The sequence below is a fragment of the Pagrus pagrus genome (assembly GCF_965226575.1).
Source record: "Pagrus pagrus genome assembly, chromosome: 5".
NCBI classification, from domain to species: Eukaryota; Metazoa; Chordata; class Actinopteri; order Spariformes; family Sparidae; genus Pagrus; species Pagrus pagrus.
Window position 1 is genome coordinate 20,354,174 of NC_140189.1, and position 17,755 is coordinate 20,371,928.

Consider the following 17,755-nt stretch of genomic DNA (forward strand, 5'->3'; position numbering starts at 1 on the left):
GGCCTAGATTTATTACAAGGGAATGGATGTGTATGTTTTATTGTATTTAACAAGCGTCTCCAACTGCAGAGTGGAAACACCCAAAGCATTTCCTTCAATTCCAGATACATTAGTAAAAGTCACATCAAAAAAGGTTACTGGCCAGTAACTTTAATGGCTCAAATTAGTGTGGCTCTATCAAAGAGGGGGCTGAGTGGCTCTACACAAAGCCGAAGCATTCAAAAGTCTCCGCTGCCTTGACAACTATTACAAGAAACAGATTCTTAGTCCAACATGGCATTCGCATGTGTGAGATTTTTGCTCACAGTTTTGATCCAAATGTATGGTCTGAAATAACACAAGCTAGTTTTTCCCAAAATATATCTTAAGGTTTTATTATCAAAACAAGTTTTCTGACACCCCCTGCGGCTCATGTTTTTTGTATAACAGATGAAGCCCACAACATAGCGGGCGAGCAGAAAACTTTAAATATGACAGGCGTCATTTGTGAGAACAAGCAAACTGAAATGTTATTTAGTATATAGCGAAAGCAAGTATTAGCATGGCAAAGTGGTAAGTATGAATATTTACTTTGGTTTCTGTGAAATTTATATATTCTAATGGAAAACATGTTCGCAGAGCGGTGTGGTCACCAGGTCAGTAGTCAAATATCCTCTGAGCAGGAATTAATTGATACTTGCGTGTTTTTTTTTCTTTTTTTCTCTGAGTTCAAAGCAGATTAGTGTATCCAATTGAGAAGGACATTATGGAAATCTGTGTGAAAGCATAAAATTCAGACTCTGGTTAGCATGATTTACAATCTCTTTGAAGCTCCAAGAATTGGACCTAAAAGGCATCCATAGGAAAACCACTTACCCCAGCATCAGAGTGCTCAGATGAAGCGCTCGTATACAACCTACAACAGTCCTAATAAGATGTGACCGTACTTTTGCTCTGTCTGCAAGAAAGACAGAATTAAAACCTGAGAGCTCACATGTGAATGGAGTGATAGGATTCTGTTTGTCAAATCTTTGCACATTTGCCAAAGTAAGCCGAGGGAGGATTACTTATGCACACTACAATTGTCTGCTTTTTGAAAAGACCCAATATTCCAATTAAACAGAATGTTTATGAACAATTTTCAGATGCGGCTGAATCACAGTGATTCATGATTATATGTAATCATTGAAAAGTCTTTTTTTTTTTTTTTTTTAAAAGATGGCCAAATATAGTTAAAAATAAACGTGGCTAAAAGATGGCAGACAAATGACTATGAAGGGTTGATCAAGATAGTTATTATCTACTTATGCTGCATTACTGCATCTACCCAACTGATGTTTTTAACACTGCTTATTAAAGATGCTTTTTCAATTTTCTTCCCTTTCCTTCAGTGTTTTATAAAGCTTCTTTTGCATGTAAAAGATCTTGAAAGTTAAAAGGGCCCAAGTTCACACCAACAGAAGCTCCACTCTGAGCAAAAAAATGCTCCCAAAGCGCCTTGTTAGTAGCCCCGCCTTTAATAACGCGACTTTGCGACATCACACTACGTCACCATGTCACACATTTGCGTACATTTATGCCTAGCGGCTAGTTTGGCACGTAAGAATTAACTCAGCACAGCTGCTCTGTTGTTGTTAGCGGTGCTGGCTCAGGCATGTGTGGGCTGACCAATCAGAGCAGACTGGGTATTCAGGAGGGGGGCCTTAAAGAGACAGGAGCTAAAACAGAGTGTTTCAGACAGAGGGGGAAAACAGAGCGCGAGCACCGGACAGTTTGAGAAAACCGATGTGTGTTTAGAGCATTAAAGCATGTAAACCTATTCTAGTCGTAACCCAAAATAAAATTATTAACCTTAAAATGAGCATATAATAGGTCTATCTATCTAATCTAATGTCTTAATACTAAAATATTCTAAAATAATTATGTTGTTTATACTCTAATAACACTTAACTAACAGTGCTCTTTCAGTTTTACCTTTGTAAATTTATGTATCAAACATGGCCAACATACATTTTTTCTTTATAGGCAAGTCTTTTCCATCTGCAAACATAGTTAAAAATGTACAGGATTAAGCCCCATCCATGGTCTTCATTCAGAACCTTTGTTCCATCATTAATATTGCCTGACACATCAAAGGTTTGCCTGCTGCAAATTACTATGTATATGGTGGCCTAAGGATGAGAAACTGATCGGGGACCAGAGACACTGAGGTCAGATGTGGCCCATGAGCACGTACTTCCCGATCACTGAGTTCATTAACTATTCTCTTTCCTCTCTTGTATTTCTCTGCAGCCCTTCAACCAGCAGCTCCTTTCTCCTCTCCACCTGCCATCTTGATGATATAGTCCTGTACTTGTGAGAGGAGAGAGGCTGGTGAGCAATCCCCAAGGGAGTCAATGACTCTCAACTCCATCTCCTCCTGACAGATATTTTCACCTTCAAGGTCTTACCATCATGCATTTGTTTGAACACAGGACTGAAAGCACCACACGGGTCAAACAGACCTACATGCCATGGACGACCTGCACATGTGCTGATGTCTTCATTATCATGGCGATGCCCTCCATTTGACCAAACTAAAGAATCGTTATGCAGAGCAAAAGAGCATGAGGCTTGAGCAAGTATGCTGTTCAAATGTTCAATACGTCGGCCATTTCAAAAGTGCAGATAACGCTGTTTTGATGGCAGCTAGGAGATTGGACGGTTTGCTGAGTAACTCTGGGGAAAAACTGTTTGATAGGACTCAACCGATACATGCAGAAATCCCACTTCGCATGCCCTCGTCCGCAGCATGTCATTTCCTTGACACATGCAATTAAGTGCTATCTATGCGAGCAGATAACAAACCTAAACCCTTGGCCCTCGCTTCACCTCGAGAGCCGTGCTCCGAGACGCCGGCCCATCACGCTGAACAAATAACAATCCCTTCTTCGACAGGCTCATGCAGTCCACCATTTGCTGCAATGCAGAGGCGAGAGGAGTGCTACAGGACTTGTCTTATCCTTTTCAAAGATGATCACTCCTCTCACCTTCAGGAAGATTTCACCACAGTACGCGGCACGAGGACAGCAGCTAAACACTGACCCTTTGAGCGTGTCTGTGTGCATTTTTAAGGAGGATTCAGCAGAGTATGAAACATGTAAGGCTTATGATATTCTGTAATTGGATTTCCAAGAAAGCTGGTGACAAAGTCCCTCACACACCACTAATCCTCCCAATCAGCACTGCAGGCCTAAAGCTTGCTCTTCTTCGCAGATGAATGTGGTGGAAGGGAAGAGAAAGGAGCACGAAGCGAGGAAGGGCGCAGGGATCGGGGTGTGGTGTGGATGGCGCCACGACTACATAAGGATGGACAGCCGCTGAAGGCGCGACAACGTGTCCTTACACACACAGTCTAATCACCATCTTTGTGCCGCCAGTGAGACGAGTAAGAGAAGGCAGGACACCCGGGACAGCTGCGAAAAGGAACGAGGGAGACAGAGTTCAACGTGTCAGACCACAACAGCAAACATTCAAACTGTTGCTGTCAGAAGCGGTCTGGGCTCCTGCCTTCACAACAAACAGGGAAGATTAGCTTTGCTGAATCAGAGGAAACAGTTCACTTTAGGACTCCGTGACAGATGCCTTTGAGAAAAAAAAAGGATACAAGAGAAAAGTCTCAGCCATATCAAAGAGATTAAAAAAACAGTTTAAGAAGATGCCTGTTCATTATCAGACCTGAGTGCAGGGGAGCTGGGCTCGCCTGGGTAAAGATTTGAGGTGATACAGAGAGCCGCACCCTGACTGACTTGTTTTGAATCCAATTCTAAACAGCAGGTGAAAAACCTGGCAGCTCTCTTGTTCCTGTTCTTATTTGGATGAATGCAAAAAAAAAAAAAAAGCAGCCAAAACCTTCCAGATGTCTGGCAGGCACATATATTTTTCCATCAACGTCAAAACGCTGGTTTGTTTGTCCTGCCCTCCTGTACGCATCAATTCTATCTGATCCTCAGTCTCGCTTCCTAAACTAGCTTCTGTTTGTCATTTTCTCTTTTACTCAGCTCCAAGACAGGACAGCAATGCGTCTTGAAATTTCCATATTCCAGTTAGGGTGCAAACTGTGTGAGTTTAATGCTTCCTGACTGGTGGTTTCTGTCCTTTAGGGAGATTTCTGATCTGCGTGTCTCGTGCATGGCTTACATGCACATGCGAAGCCAAGAGTGCGCCGCACAGGGCCACCAAGAGCGGATGACTATCTGCCAGTCTCACGGGGTCCACTTCCTGCGCATGTAAACTAAGCCAGCGCCCCCGGTGTCGCTAATCAAATTACTTGTCACAATTCATATCCTATGGCGATGAAACAAACGGAGCCGAGCCATTGAGGGATTTGCATTGTGAAGCTTGATTACAAGGTTGAATTTTAAAACAGCACCTCTCCAAGACCAGTCAGTCTCTGCTCTTTGCCTTTCTCTGAAGAATAATGGAAGAAGTGAATGAGGACAGGAGATGGGCGCAGTTGTTTAACCTTGAAGACATCACATAAAGAATTCCCTCTCCTTCTCAGCCTCAATCCAGGCCTGGTTAAGTATGTAGAGTCCAGTGCCACTTTTCATCTTATTAGTGCCCTTGCTGAGACGGCGCTCCATTCCTGAATGATAATGGTGGAGGTAGTATAGAGAGAGAAAGATGGAAAACAGAGGGCGACGACCGTGAGTGAGCTGTAATCCTATATATGCCAGGTCCCCGTCAGACAAACCCTTAAATATGCCTCACTCACCTTACTTTTCTAAAGCAAATTTCCCCACAAAAGCCAATAAAGATTTTCAGCAAGGGGCTTCACTTCAGAGCCATTTCATATCAAGAGATGAGAGCAAGAAGTTTTCTGGCATTAGATGAAAAGATGTGCTCCATTTTATTCTCAGTGGACCTTTCATTGTCTGGATATGTGCCGGGCACTAACGCCAATAACAAGAGGTTCAGTCTAATTTGGTGGCTGTCTGATATCTTGTCTGATATGGTCACTGTGCCGCAGTGTAGTCAAGTCAGAAAATGACCGAGGTTTAGAGATAGCTCATGTCTCACGACAGCGCGATAAAGACACGCTGAAATGGAATCAGTGTGGTAGACCGATCAGCAAAAGCAAAACTAAAAGCTAAATTGGAGCATTTGGCTCTGAATACTGATTTTTCATTTGAAGGTCAGTTCAACAAAGCTCTGATGATATCTCTGCCATACAACAGCTTAAGTATTATTTGCCCATATCAGTTGTTTCTGCCAGCACCTTGATACAATGTAGAATGAAATAGTCTACAGAGCTCACATTAAAGTCTTGAATGGGGGTGGGACATAATATCATTCATCATGATATTTTATCCAAGCATGTAGGCGTCCCAAACAGATTCCCCTGCCATTTTGACTTGAGTCATGACTTCATGACTCCTTGTGGTGTAAACTTGATTTACACAGGCTGAAGCTGTTAGTAAGGCCTAGATGTATCCTTCTATTAAACATTTGAACTCCAGGACTGTTCAGCTTTCTGGCTTGTTGGCCTTTTGCCAGTTTGTGGCTATTTTACATTGGAATGATGACACACATGGACACGCACCATTTAGACTCTTTGCACTTTTTTTAAAGCTACCACAAGGAGTCTCGATTCAATACTAATGCCTCTATATGATCTACATTAGCAAGACCGTCAGCGACAGAGCCTGTGTTTACATTTCTGAGTAGGATGTTAGCCAGTTAAAAAGAGGCAGGAGGAGATTTTTCTTTAGATAATCGTATTTATTGCCATTATATTTTGTGGTTTTGACGTTGGAAACACTACCACTTTTGTCCACAGGGGCCTCCAAAATCAAGTTCTTTGTAGGAGCTTTAACATGGTTTAATTTCACTTGCAGTGAATAATTCCTGATTTGTGCCTTTTTAAGGTACTTTTTCTTCTTCAGTTACACAGACATCATGATATATGGTCGATGATTGTCTTGCAATGTATCAAATATTGCAGAGCCGTTAATCGTGAGTTGCTCTGTGATTAAGAAATAGTCTAAAGAAGAAAATCATGGCTTATCACAACTTAGGTTTTATTTCCAGGCTGTTGGTTCCCTAACCCTATGATATAATTGTACTCACCAAATTACTTGTTCAGATCTCGCAACACAGTAACATTGTTAAGAATCAAAAGAGGCCACAAACCCAAATGTCAGCCACCCATACAGTGAGTGGACAAAAGGTGAGCACACCCTAATATCAGTAATAAACCCTCATTATACAGGAAAACAGTGATTCAAAAGAGTTTTAGTTTCCTTCAACAGCATTCCCGGGTTATAAAGAGTAAAAGGAACATACCATTCACTTCCTCTGTGTTTAAGTGGAGTCAGTAATCTCAATGGATTTCTCCAAAGCTGGACTCACAAATTCACTGCTACATACCACTGATGGTAAGTGAGGGGGCAGACTGACACGTAAGTTTGTGTCACATACATTTTTAATGGTACCTGCATTTTGTGCTAATAGCATTTCTTTCTTGTACTGAAAAAAAATAACAAGGCTGCGACACAACTTCCACAACGGGAAACTCATCATGCAACAAGAGTCTTCATTACACCTAAATATTTCATTCAGTTCCAGGGTGTCCTCAGGCTAAAAAGCTTTACTCTGAGACAAACCCCCTGAAATTGGGAGTGAAACGTTCACTGACTTTTCACAAACTTCGGCCACTTGAGAGCAAATTCCAAACTTAAGCTTCTTTATGCATAAAAGACCCAAAGTCTATCCCCTTACAGCTTAGTGATGGGCATACAGTAGCAGCAGCAGCAGCAGAAACACTACAATGGGCAGGAGGAAAATATATTGCACAAAGTGTTGAGAGAACAGCAGAGGAAACTGATGAGAATTCTCTGTGCCCTTGACATATTTAAAAATGGTATGTTATTCGGTCTTACAGTCCATTTGCACTAGAAAGAGCTAGGTGCCGTTCACACATACTGTAGTTTCCTTTATGATGAGCTAATTTCAAAGTGGACATCAGGCTACTTCTGACCACTGTCCCCTTCACAGCTATTATGGGCCTTATATTGAATGTATGCAGCTCATCTACAGATGCATATAAATCCTCAGACGGCATATTCAACTTGCTTTGGCTCAGTATAGCAGACAGGTATGTGCAGAGATGAAGGAAGAGCCGCTGTGTGCTTACAATCCAGTTCACATCACACGCGCGGGCATACACAATCACAGTGGTTGGTCACTTCATCTCTCCATCTCCAGCACTGTGCCTCTCTCCTGCACTATTCCCTTCTCTCATAAACATAGCTAAGCCACTGAACTCTCCCAAGTCCTTTTTCATCATATTCTCGCACTGTCAGGGCTGCAAAGGGCACCGGCATCTGAGAGAAGCTTCCCATTGAGGCCTTTTGGAATGGATTCACTCCAAACGGCCTTTTCATTCTGCAGCTGCGATGGATTAGCTCTGTCATGGGTCCAGATGAGGTTTGCCTTCCTGATCTGCACGCCACGCCGGGCAAAATAAAGCCACGCCACCGAGATAAAAGAAGAAGGGGAAAAATAAAATTAAGGGACAGGAATGGCGCCGGCGGCGGCCGAACGGTCGATGATAGAACACTTCAATATTTCATCACAGAGTCATGCATGGACACACAAACACGGACAGCGGCCTGGGAGCAACCGCCCACAGGTTTTATGAAGCCATGTGTGAAATGGCAAGAGCCACACAACAGCACTCTCCGAATTAACCATTGGAGGGAGAAACAGAGGAGGGTCACGGTCGAGCGAGCACATCATGTTCACTTAATTCTCACTCATGGGGATAGTGAGCGCTAAGGACAGGAGAGTGGCAGTAAGACGCATGTCAAGTAAGCCAACACCACCTCGTCACAATGAGTTGCTGTTCTCCTTCACACCTGCAAAAACTTCCTCTTAATAATATGTTGGAAGCCACTTCTCTGATGACCCGGCAGCAGATGAGTCGAAGCACTCTGGAGCTTCATAGTGGCCATAGTTTTCATAACATATTATTGATGGCCATTTGATCATCATTCCGCTCTTTGTGGCATTCATGCGGATTCGATTAAACTCGTTCAGTGTGAATCAGTGAACAATCAGAACTTTATTGGCGCTTGTAGCGGTGACAGCACAGATAAAGTGATTTGAGTGGCTCCTCAGGCCCGCCAGAAGATATTTCTGTTTCAGTGTCATCAGCAGTTTATTCCAGCACGTCAACAGATCCCGCTCTGACACTGCTGGGCTCTTCAATCTACAACCACAATCACACTTGCAGTAATTGTCTATAAATCCACCCTGTCTCCAGAGGTATGGCTCTGCATTATGTCTTTCATTACATAAGATGTGGTTAATATTAACCACAGAGGCTATTCGTGGCATGTCTTATTTGCATCTCTGTATCACTGCAAGGAATATGCTAATATCTTTTTTTTTCCCCCCTTGCTCCTCTCCTTCAGCTTGTATGCTAGAGTGCCCGTACACTAGTTTCACAAGGTTATGATGCTTCAGTGGCCCGGCGACTGTGAACTGTCACAAGCAATCAGTTATGATGGAGCCCTTGTTTCTGCACAGACATGCAGCTTTGGCAGGGGCTCTGCTAGCGACTGCCTCTTTTGAAACAGGCCAGAAACGTGCGGATCAATCTGCTCAGTCGGCAGACGGAAGGCTGGAAGCTGGAAGCCCCGTCGCACTGTGATCCAATATTTACTAGTTGGGAGAGTACATCGTGACACTCCCTGTTGATGTTTTGTATTCATCACAACGCCGGCCTGATGTCCTCCTCATTTTTGACTGTCTTTAGCTCAGAAAAAATATTCTCCGTCACCACACACACACACACACACAGAGGGAACCAAAACAACAAACAGGTAATAATGCAGTCCAAGTGTACCGAGAAGATTAGACGGCACATAGGTGCCAATTAATGCTTTTCTTCAGGCTCCTTCAGAAAGAATAAAAGGCCGAAAAGTGTTTTCTTTCAAAGCTGTCTGACCTTGGCCAGGACAATGCAGTCAGCAGCTCCTATTGAGGAGGACTACAGAGTTTCCTCTTTTTCTTTTGGACGCAGTGAAGCCAGGCCAATGCAGCAACTTCCGATGAGGCACGATGCGGATGTGCTATTCCAGCTCAAGTAGGGGATTACTGATTCAGTGATTATGGGTATTGTAGGGGAGTCTAGTGAATGGCCAATAGCTAGCTGAGTGTGACTGCAACGGCTGCAGGAACATAGCTGTAATGGGCTTTGTGGGAGAGATTAAATATATATAAAGAGAGAGAGATAGAAATGAGAAAGACGGGGAGGGGGGGAGCCGAAGTGAAAAATGCTGACTGCAATGTCAGAGATCTTTTCAAGTGACAAGTTTGGAAAATGCTCTTCCTTTCTTCTTCTTTACCCGCTCTGTCCCTGCCTCTTCAAAACTGGCGCATGAGGGTAAATGACATTTGGAAATGAAAAATAATCTCTGCCACAAACGACGTACCCCACTCTCCTTGAGAGGTTTTGCTCATTGAGAAAACAAAATGGAAAGCAGCCATCGCATGGAGCTGAGCTGCTGGCAGACGTATCCCCGAGATGCACCTGAGATGAATAGTTCACAATGGCAGCCTGCCCCCCTGTTCGTTTTACTTAAAATGCACCACATGTACAGCCTGTTTCTTATCATAAACAGTTTTTTTTTTTCTCTGCGACGAATGCTCACCATGCACCGCTAAGAATTTCTGCGTCTTCCTCCTGTGTGGTCCCTCATAGTGTTTATCGCTGCTTTTTCATATGGTCACCCAGCTCCTCTTGTTCATCACAACGCAGCACTGATACCATCTTCAATAACAGAACACAGACTTAGGCTGTCATTGTTGACTTATAGTTCAGAAACCGCCCTAGCATTTGGACAGTGGTGAACAGATGTGCGCAGCGTAGATGGGCTGTCATGTTGCATTATGTCTGCTGACGAAACACGGGGGTTTGATCTACGTCTTGCATTCATTGGCTCGCCGTAAAGCTCCCATATGGGTCAGTGCTGCACAGATTATTCTTTAACTTATTCTTTGTTGGTTGTTTAATGGTAACATCTGTTTTTTTATTGATCAGCTGTGGAGTAAATTGTTTTTATAGTTGTGGCAGTTTATTTGTCAACAAATATCTAAAGTGTTAAGGCTTTATGAGCGGTCCTATATGCCCCGGTCTACTGCAGTATGTATTCTTTAAAGAGCATCAGTTACCATGTTAATACTTGGTCCAGTCATTCTATGTTGGCTACGTTGTCTGTTTGAAATAACCGCAGGCTGTTGGGTGATGATATCTTTAGGGTGCCATGACAGTCCGACCATAATCATATCACCTTAATCCCTCTTCTCACTTGCAATTCATCACATCCCCAGAAAATTGCACAGATAGATAAAGGAAATCAATAAGAAATTCAAAGACTCCAGCATCCCCACAGTAGGTCTGAACACACCACAAAAGATTGATAACTGTCCGTGCTGGAAGAAATCTTTGAAAAGTACTGATGTAAATCTGTCTGAGTGATTTACCGAGCTTCCACATCAAAAGCAAGTCTCTAACCCTATATGCTTTTTATATTCCATAGCTGCTGAAATGGCCAAATGCCCAGTGTTTGTGAAAGATGGATGGAGATTTGAAGCTACCACAGCAGCGAGGAAGGAAAGCTGTTGTTTTATCAAACAACATCTGCCAGCGTCATTGATTCCAAGACAAATAACACTCCGACAGCAACACTTCTCCTCAGGTTGGGCTTAAGAGGATCTTTTGATATTCTGATTAAAAATTCATTGTGTTGAATCTGCCTTAGAGTGTGTTCTATGTTTTCAGTTCTGAATCTCATTACAGCTTCAGCTGTGCGCCTGACTTTAGAATAAATAAATAAAAATACAGCGGAGGGCATCTCATGGCCAGAAAATTAGGTCAAAATAATGTTCCCTGTGGAGGTTTGGCTTCTGGAAAGTTTCCAGCGTTTTATGTGTTTGCAGTATGAGAAAGCTTTAACCTCACGTGACCACAACAAAGTGTACCAGTGACTGCAGCGATGCCAGCAAGACTTAGCAGGGTAAGTTATTAGTATTCCATCAGTGCTAAACTTCAGGGAGACGTGCAGTGTTTTGCTGTAATGTAGCAGAAATGACTGTGGCACAATCAATATTAGTTTTTATGAAAAAATCCTAACGAAATAATGATAATAGCTCTGCCAGACATTTTAAAGCTTAAGTAAAAACATGTGACTCTGCCTCATCTTTTCTAGCTGAACTACGCTGTCAGTCAACCCCTTCTGCTCTCGTCCCCACTCCCCTCTCAGAGGCCCTGCAGTTCCCAGAGCATGTAACCTCATCCAGGGCCGTTACTGTACCACTCATCTGACTGAGCCGCCTCGACAGGCCTCTGAGACCGCCTGGCCTGCTGGCCTGGAAATCGCCCCATTACGTTACAGAACGGTGGCTCATGTTTCTCTCTAAGGCTTTTGCACAGTCACGGTGCTCATCAAATACGCTCGCTGCTCGTTTACTCTTTGCATTTAAAATAAATAATCGGCTGCATGTATTTTAAAAAAACGGCCTTTTCTGAAATTTTGTTAGCTGGTCGCAGAAAGAGACACAGGGCGAGCCAGCGATATTATTCACCGTGACCTTTACTTTAGATAAAAGATGAAGTGTGTCATGGGAGCTTCAGTAGAAAACAGTGAGATAGTCACTGACAAATGTGGAGAGGGGGACAGGACGTGTCCGTCTATGCATGTGTGATTGCATACGCCCACAGTGTCTGTTTGTGTGACTCTGCGCTTATGTGCACACACATGCGTGCATATGCACACGCCATAAACAAACCTCCATCTGTGCCTCCAACACAGCTGGACTGTGATGGCATGTCCCGGCACAACCCCCATCGCCTGGAGAAGTCTCTGTCTCTCACTCGCACACAGTCATACACTCATGCACACACATGCCCTCTATATAAAACATTTCTTAATCAAATCCTTACTCCTCTTTCTGTCTCTTACTGCAGTCTTTGTCTCCTAGCACTCAGTTTTCCACTCTCTTTCCCAGCTTCCCCCTGCCATGTTTCCCTGTGTCACACCTTTCGAGCTGAGTTACAGCCTGCAAGGACAAGAAGTGTGGCACTACTACAATCACCTGAGGAGCTTCTCTCAACCACAGCCTGCTGCGTAAACATGTCCGCCTGTCACTTTGTTTACCGTCCTTTCACACACCACCACGACCAACAACAGCCCCAAAAGCTATACTCAACAATACACGCGAAGATTTGGTAAGGGCCCTTTCGTCTGTGCTTCAGAACATATGCCATTTGCCACATGTGCTCAGTCATAGCATAGGCCGCCGGTGTAAAGAGACTGTTGGTGTTTCTGGGCAACATGTGCAGAGCTAGCACTCTCCGGGTGGGCGTAAAGGTCAGTGAAGAAGATGTTTCTAAGGATGTGTTGTGTCTAGACAAAAATTACACTGGTGCTCTATTTTTGTGAGTTTATGATACTCCTAATCCATAATGTTGATATCTCACATCCATGTAAATACAACCGTCTGCTGGAGTTTTCTTCCTGACTGCTCGATGAAATGCCAAGCAGCTTAAAGGGGATCCACACAGCTTGTGATCCTGATACAATACCCAGGACGACATCTCTCACACATTATGACCATACATCACCCTGCATCATGTGGAATAAAACACAATCAGGATGCAGCACACAAATTAAATTTGTCTGCATGACGAAGCAGCATGAACCTCTCGCATCACATCAGTCTGATATTGCTGCTATTCAGAAGCAGGTTGAAGGTGCAATATGTCAGAAATTTAGTCGAAAACGTTCAAAAAATGAACTAAAATTATCAACAAAATGTGAAGTTTTAACTTTATGATGTCTGTGTATTGTGCTGCAGAGATATATAAAGTTAGCATGCTAACCAGCTAGCCTTGGCCTGCCCCGGCCCAAAGCTCCTGTGCTAACAGTGTAAACACCAACACTCCACTATTGCTCCAAGCTCCCAGCCCGGACCATTAAATACACGGCTAACCAAGCTAACTAGCTAATGGCAGGTGTGGTGATATGCTGACCCCCAATTCTTAAATCTTTGAAACATTTTGATATTTTGCGAATCACAGTTGTTCACATTTTGACAAAGTTTTTTGTATGGATTAATGAAATGAGATACAATAAGTTGATTAGTGAGCCTTGGAGGTGCTGGCAGGCAGATTTTTATTACCTTTCTAGCTGCAAGCAAACTCCCACACGCTGTCTAACTTGCAAAAATAGATTTATTTGCGACATTTCAGGACTAGATCTTCATCAGGCAAACAGTTTGATATAAAGAGAAGCCAACTTTAAAAGGGAGCGGCTGCAAGCCTTCAACCAATCACTATCCCCACATAAAATCTGGATAAATAACATCAACTTCCTAACTGAAAGTAAATGATCTCTATATAATTACATGAGACTAGAGAAGCAAAGTATTGGATGTTGCAACAAGCAAAAAGTTACACCCAATTGTACACATAAATAGATAAATTCATGTTAAGTGGACGCTGAAATTCCCAAAAGCTAAACTGCAATTTATATACAACAAGATAAGTGAAAAAACAGCAACATTAAATAAATATGGAACTTTATAATAAATGCAAAATAGCAAATAACAGTCGAATGTTTCTCTGCCCTATTAAGTAAACAGGTCTCTACAAGCCCCCAAAAAACCTCCCTCATCTGGCGACCAGGCTAGCTGTTCCCCCTTGTTCCCAGTTTTTGTGCTAGGCTAGGCTAAAAGGTTACAGGCTCCAGCTTCATATCTACCTTACAGATACAGGAGTGGTATTCATCCTCTCATCTAATGCTTGGCAAGGAAGCAAACATGCACACTTCTCACAAGCTATTCATTTAACCTCATCTTCTCACGGCACCTTGCAGTCGCTCTGCCCTTCTCTCTTGTCCCTCCTTTCTTTTGCCTTTGGAAATGAAAATTACAATCACAGTGACTTGTTCCATTCTGTCTTTTTTTCTCCTCTCCACAATGCTGGAGCATAACAGTTTCTACAAGCAGCAAAGGGAGACAGCGGCTGAACGGTGCAGCCAAAGAAGCATCTGCTACTGCCAGGGTTTAAGGACCTGGAGGATTCAATAAAAGAGGGGTAGGCACATGTAAAAAGGCTGGCAGAGGGGACACAGACCATTAGCTTAATGACAGAATGAGGAATGAGGAATAGGGAGATGAGATTCAAAAGCCAAGCATTGCAAAATTTGCCTTTAACAGGAATTCAAGGCGAGTAATCTAATAAATAGCGTGGCGAGGAAAAGGGGGGGCTTGATGTTTTTTTTCGCCTCAGGTAAAGTAGGAGAAGGAGAAGGGTAAACAGGAGAGAAAAGGATGGCGGTGTCATTAACTTGGCTAGCCATGACCATCAGGAACATTAATGCTGTCTGCTCTGCCTTCTTTAAACGGCTACCCTTTGCTTTGAACTACCCGTCTTCTCTGTGAGCATACCTGACTCCTAGCTCCGACAGCTTTTATGGACCCTGCACTGGTAATTACACATTTCACAATTTCTGATGTCACTTCAAAGCAACAACAGCCCTGACACCAAAGCACACACCATGCCTCTGCCGGTACAAAGCCAAGCCTAAAGGATTACTGAAGCCACACATTGTTTTGCTGCCGGTCACTAATTCAATTAATAGCATAAGGCTTTAAACGGACTTGAAAGAAATTGCTCTGACACAAGACTACGCCTTCATCATACCTACAGTGAGAATTTCCATATTTTGTTTTCCATGAAAAGCAAAATAAACTCCGAGCGAGTTTAATCAGAAAGACTGTATGCAGGTCCTCTTGTTCCTCTGCCTCTATTATATCATTTAAAAGGATGTACAGCAAATGAGGGGGAGTGATCTACATGATGAGTCAGAGGAGAGGGCTTTGGCAGTATGTGTCCCAGAGTAAAGGCAGAATGCACACTAAAGCAAAAGTAATGTCAGCATTGGGAGTCCGAAACAAAACAAAAAAGGAAAGAAAGAAAAATGCTGTCATTTCAATGACTCTGCAAGGCCCGAGGCAGCCACATCTCATCTTGATCAAAGCAATGAAGCCGGCCTCGAAATAGATTTACTCCCCAAAACTGCATAAACACCACTTTTGTGCAATCTAACTTTGCCCGATCATAAAATAGATGTGTGTGGTATTGCTGACAAAGGTCTGAGTCGCCCACACGGGGCTATTGATGACAAAGGAAATTTGAATGTCCACTAAATAATTGTGACAGCTTGCAGAACAAACAACAGCGCTGACAAATCTAAAACTCCGAACACAGGAGGTCCTCGCTCACCAGAGGCAAAGCCTCAAAGGCCTGAAAGTCAGCAGATAAGTGATATTTAATAACCATCATCTCTATTTTGTCCACCACATCGGTAGAGACAATCTGAGGTGCTTGTGGACTGTTGTGAGCTCAGCATGAGCTGTCTGCGGTTTGCGAGCTCAGCTTGACGAGAGTCTCAGGGCACTACCTTGAAAAAAACGTCTCAGATCATACATTAAACCAGATTCAAAACAGAACTGCGTCTCACAGTGTTCTGTGGTCCGTCTCTGCTCAAGCGTAGTTACAATTAAATGGAGGACTTCGAGTGGGTTAAGTCTAAAACTTCCTCCTGTATGATGTAAACATCCACTACAGAGGAGGAATCTCTAGAAGAGCAGATTATTAATGTGCACATCAAAGCAAGAGCGATGCTCTCTCCAAACATTATAATGATATTTGACAATCGCTCTTGTGTTCTTGCATCACTGAACAATCAATTTCTGTTAGGCATTGGTGGCTTTGCATCATTCAAAGCTAGTAGTTTGCTTGTATGTGAAGTTCGAGGCGGTCCTGACACTGTGCTCTTGATGGAGATGCTGAGACGTGGCAGCAAGAAACGGGGCCATTGCTCCCACAGGAGCCCCTTCCTCTCACTAAAGCTCTGTCTGCCCCTGAATTTAATTAGATTCTGATATCAAGCCTTTTTCTCCTATGCTTCCCTTCCTCTTCAACATGCGTGAAATTGCACGGCACTATCTATTATTTATTCACTCTCATTTGCTTATTGTTTCTTATGGATGCCTTCGTTAGGGCACTTGCAGCTCTGCTGCCTGTGATATGACGCTCTTCTTCATCTCCCTCACCGCTCAGACCCACCTCCTCTGCAGGTCTGAGCCCAACTCATTTGCTGGCGTTGGTTGGGGAGCTATGGATTTTTTCCCCCTTTCACCCAATGACAGCACGGTGAGGTGCTATGAGGGCTGGGTGCTAATGAGCTGACTCTGCAATGCTGGGGGAGATGCTCTGTAGCACAGGGGGGAGTCAGAGGACGGTGAGGCGGGGATGCTCTGGCACAAGGAGAGTCAGAGGGGCCATTATGACTGTGCCACACCGGGGTTATAGGGACTCAACCGTGCCAGTCAGACAGAGACGCTTGTCTCCAAAGTCGGTCATTCAGCCAAACTGAAGTCATCATTTACAATGACAACACAAAATGGCACTCTCGACTCCATTCATTCCACTTCTCCCTTCCACTCTGTTTCAGCTGATTCCAAGAAACTGTAGCCGAATGGGGGGTCGAGAACACAGTGGTTATATGGCGGATCAGCCACTGCACCAGTTGCACCATGGGATGTTTATAACCACGTAACAGGACCCATGGAGAGGCATGGGGGGGGGAAATCAAGTGTTTTATATAACAGATACCAATTCATATGGACAGTCATTCATGTGATGAAACTGTACAATATTTGAACATTTTAACATCCACTGTTTCTGTCCAGTTTGCTCCACTACACAACATGTGGACTCCTCCAGCACAGAGGCCTTGAGTCACAGGCTTTGTGTAACTGGCTGCATATTTTATTCTCAAGGCCAGCACGTACACAGCGTGATGCCGAAGGAACTTATTATCATGTGGAATTCATGTATTTGTATCAAGTCTGGAAAACCGAAGAGACACAAATGCTGCAAATGTGGCGACAGTGCTGTGATTTGCACCCAAAGCTTATGTCTATAAAATATTATTATTTTAAAAATTCATATGTATATATCTTTTTTTTTTTTAAAGTGTATGCATGCTGTGATAAAACCAAAGACAACTACGCAGGATAAATGTGAGGAGAACACCGTGTGACATTAGAGACATCTGTATTCCCACATGCTCCTTTAATTCCCACTGAGACTTTCTGAACCACAGTGAAGTGAGATGAACTTGACTGCCTCCCCTGGATTGAGATGTAGGAGCTCCCCCCAACACACACACACACACACACACACACACATGTACGAGTTTGACATAAATAATTCTGCTCATCCGTCCTGCGTGGACACTGGGAGACGTGTGGAGACATGAGACTGGAAATAGAAGCACACTTACACGCATGGGTGACTGAAAAGCTGTTGGACGACTCGAGGTTGTCGACGTTGTAGTTGAGGTGGAAAGGCTTCTCAGTGGTGTTTTGGTTGGTGTTGTAGAGTTGGACAGCGAACCTGAACGCGCTGTGCTCCTGCACCGTGGATCGCATGAACAGTCCCCCTTGGAAGAGATGGAAACCAAAGATAAGACAGTCTGCGGACCTCTTTTAATCACTCTGCGCGTGCTATTGTGACACAAATAAGAGGCTGATTGCTGTTTGAAAGAACAACTGTGATGCATTTTAAGCAGTGCGCCTGTGTGTAACTCTTCAGATCGAGCTGGGGGGGAGGTGGAGGGGGAGAGAAGGAAACTGACCGTCTCCCGTCCTCCTT

At 43.6% G+C, this 17,755-nt stretch overlaps 1 protein-coding gene across 2 annotated transcripts in view; it reads right to left on the bottom strand.

The window, feature by feature from the left end:
- Nucleotides 1–17,755, bottom strand: part of LOC311257930 (glutamate receptor 3-like) — a 90,013-nt gene that overhangs the window by 71,721 nt on the left and 537 nt on the right. For both annotated transcript variants that reach the window (XM_084353902.1, XM_084353901.1), the window contains exon 2: nt 17,385–17,543. In XM_084353902.1, the coding sequence (XP_084210028.1) occupies nt 17,385–17,543 (159 nt within the window). The remainder of the gene's footprint in view (nt 1–17,384; nt 17,544–17,755) is intronic.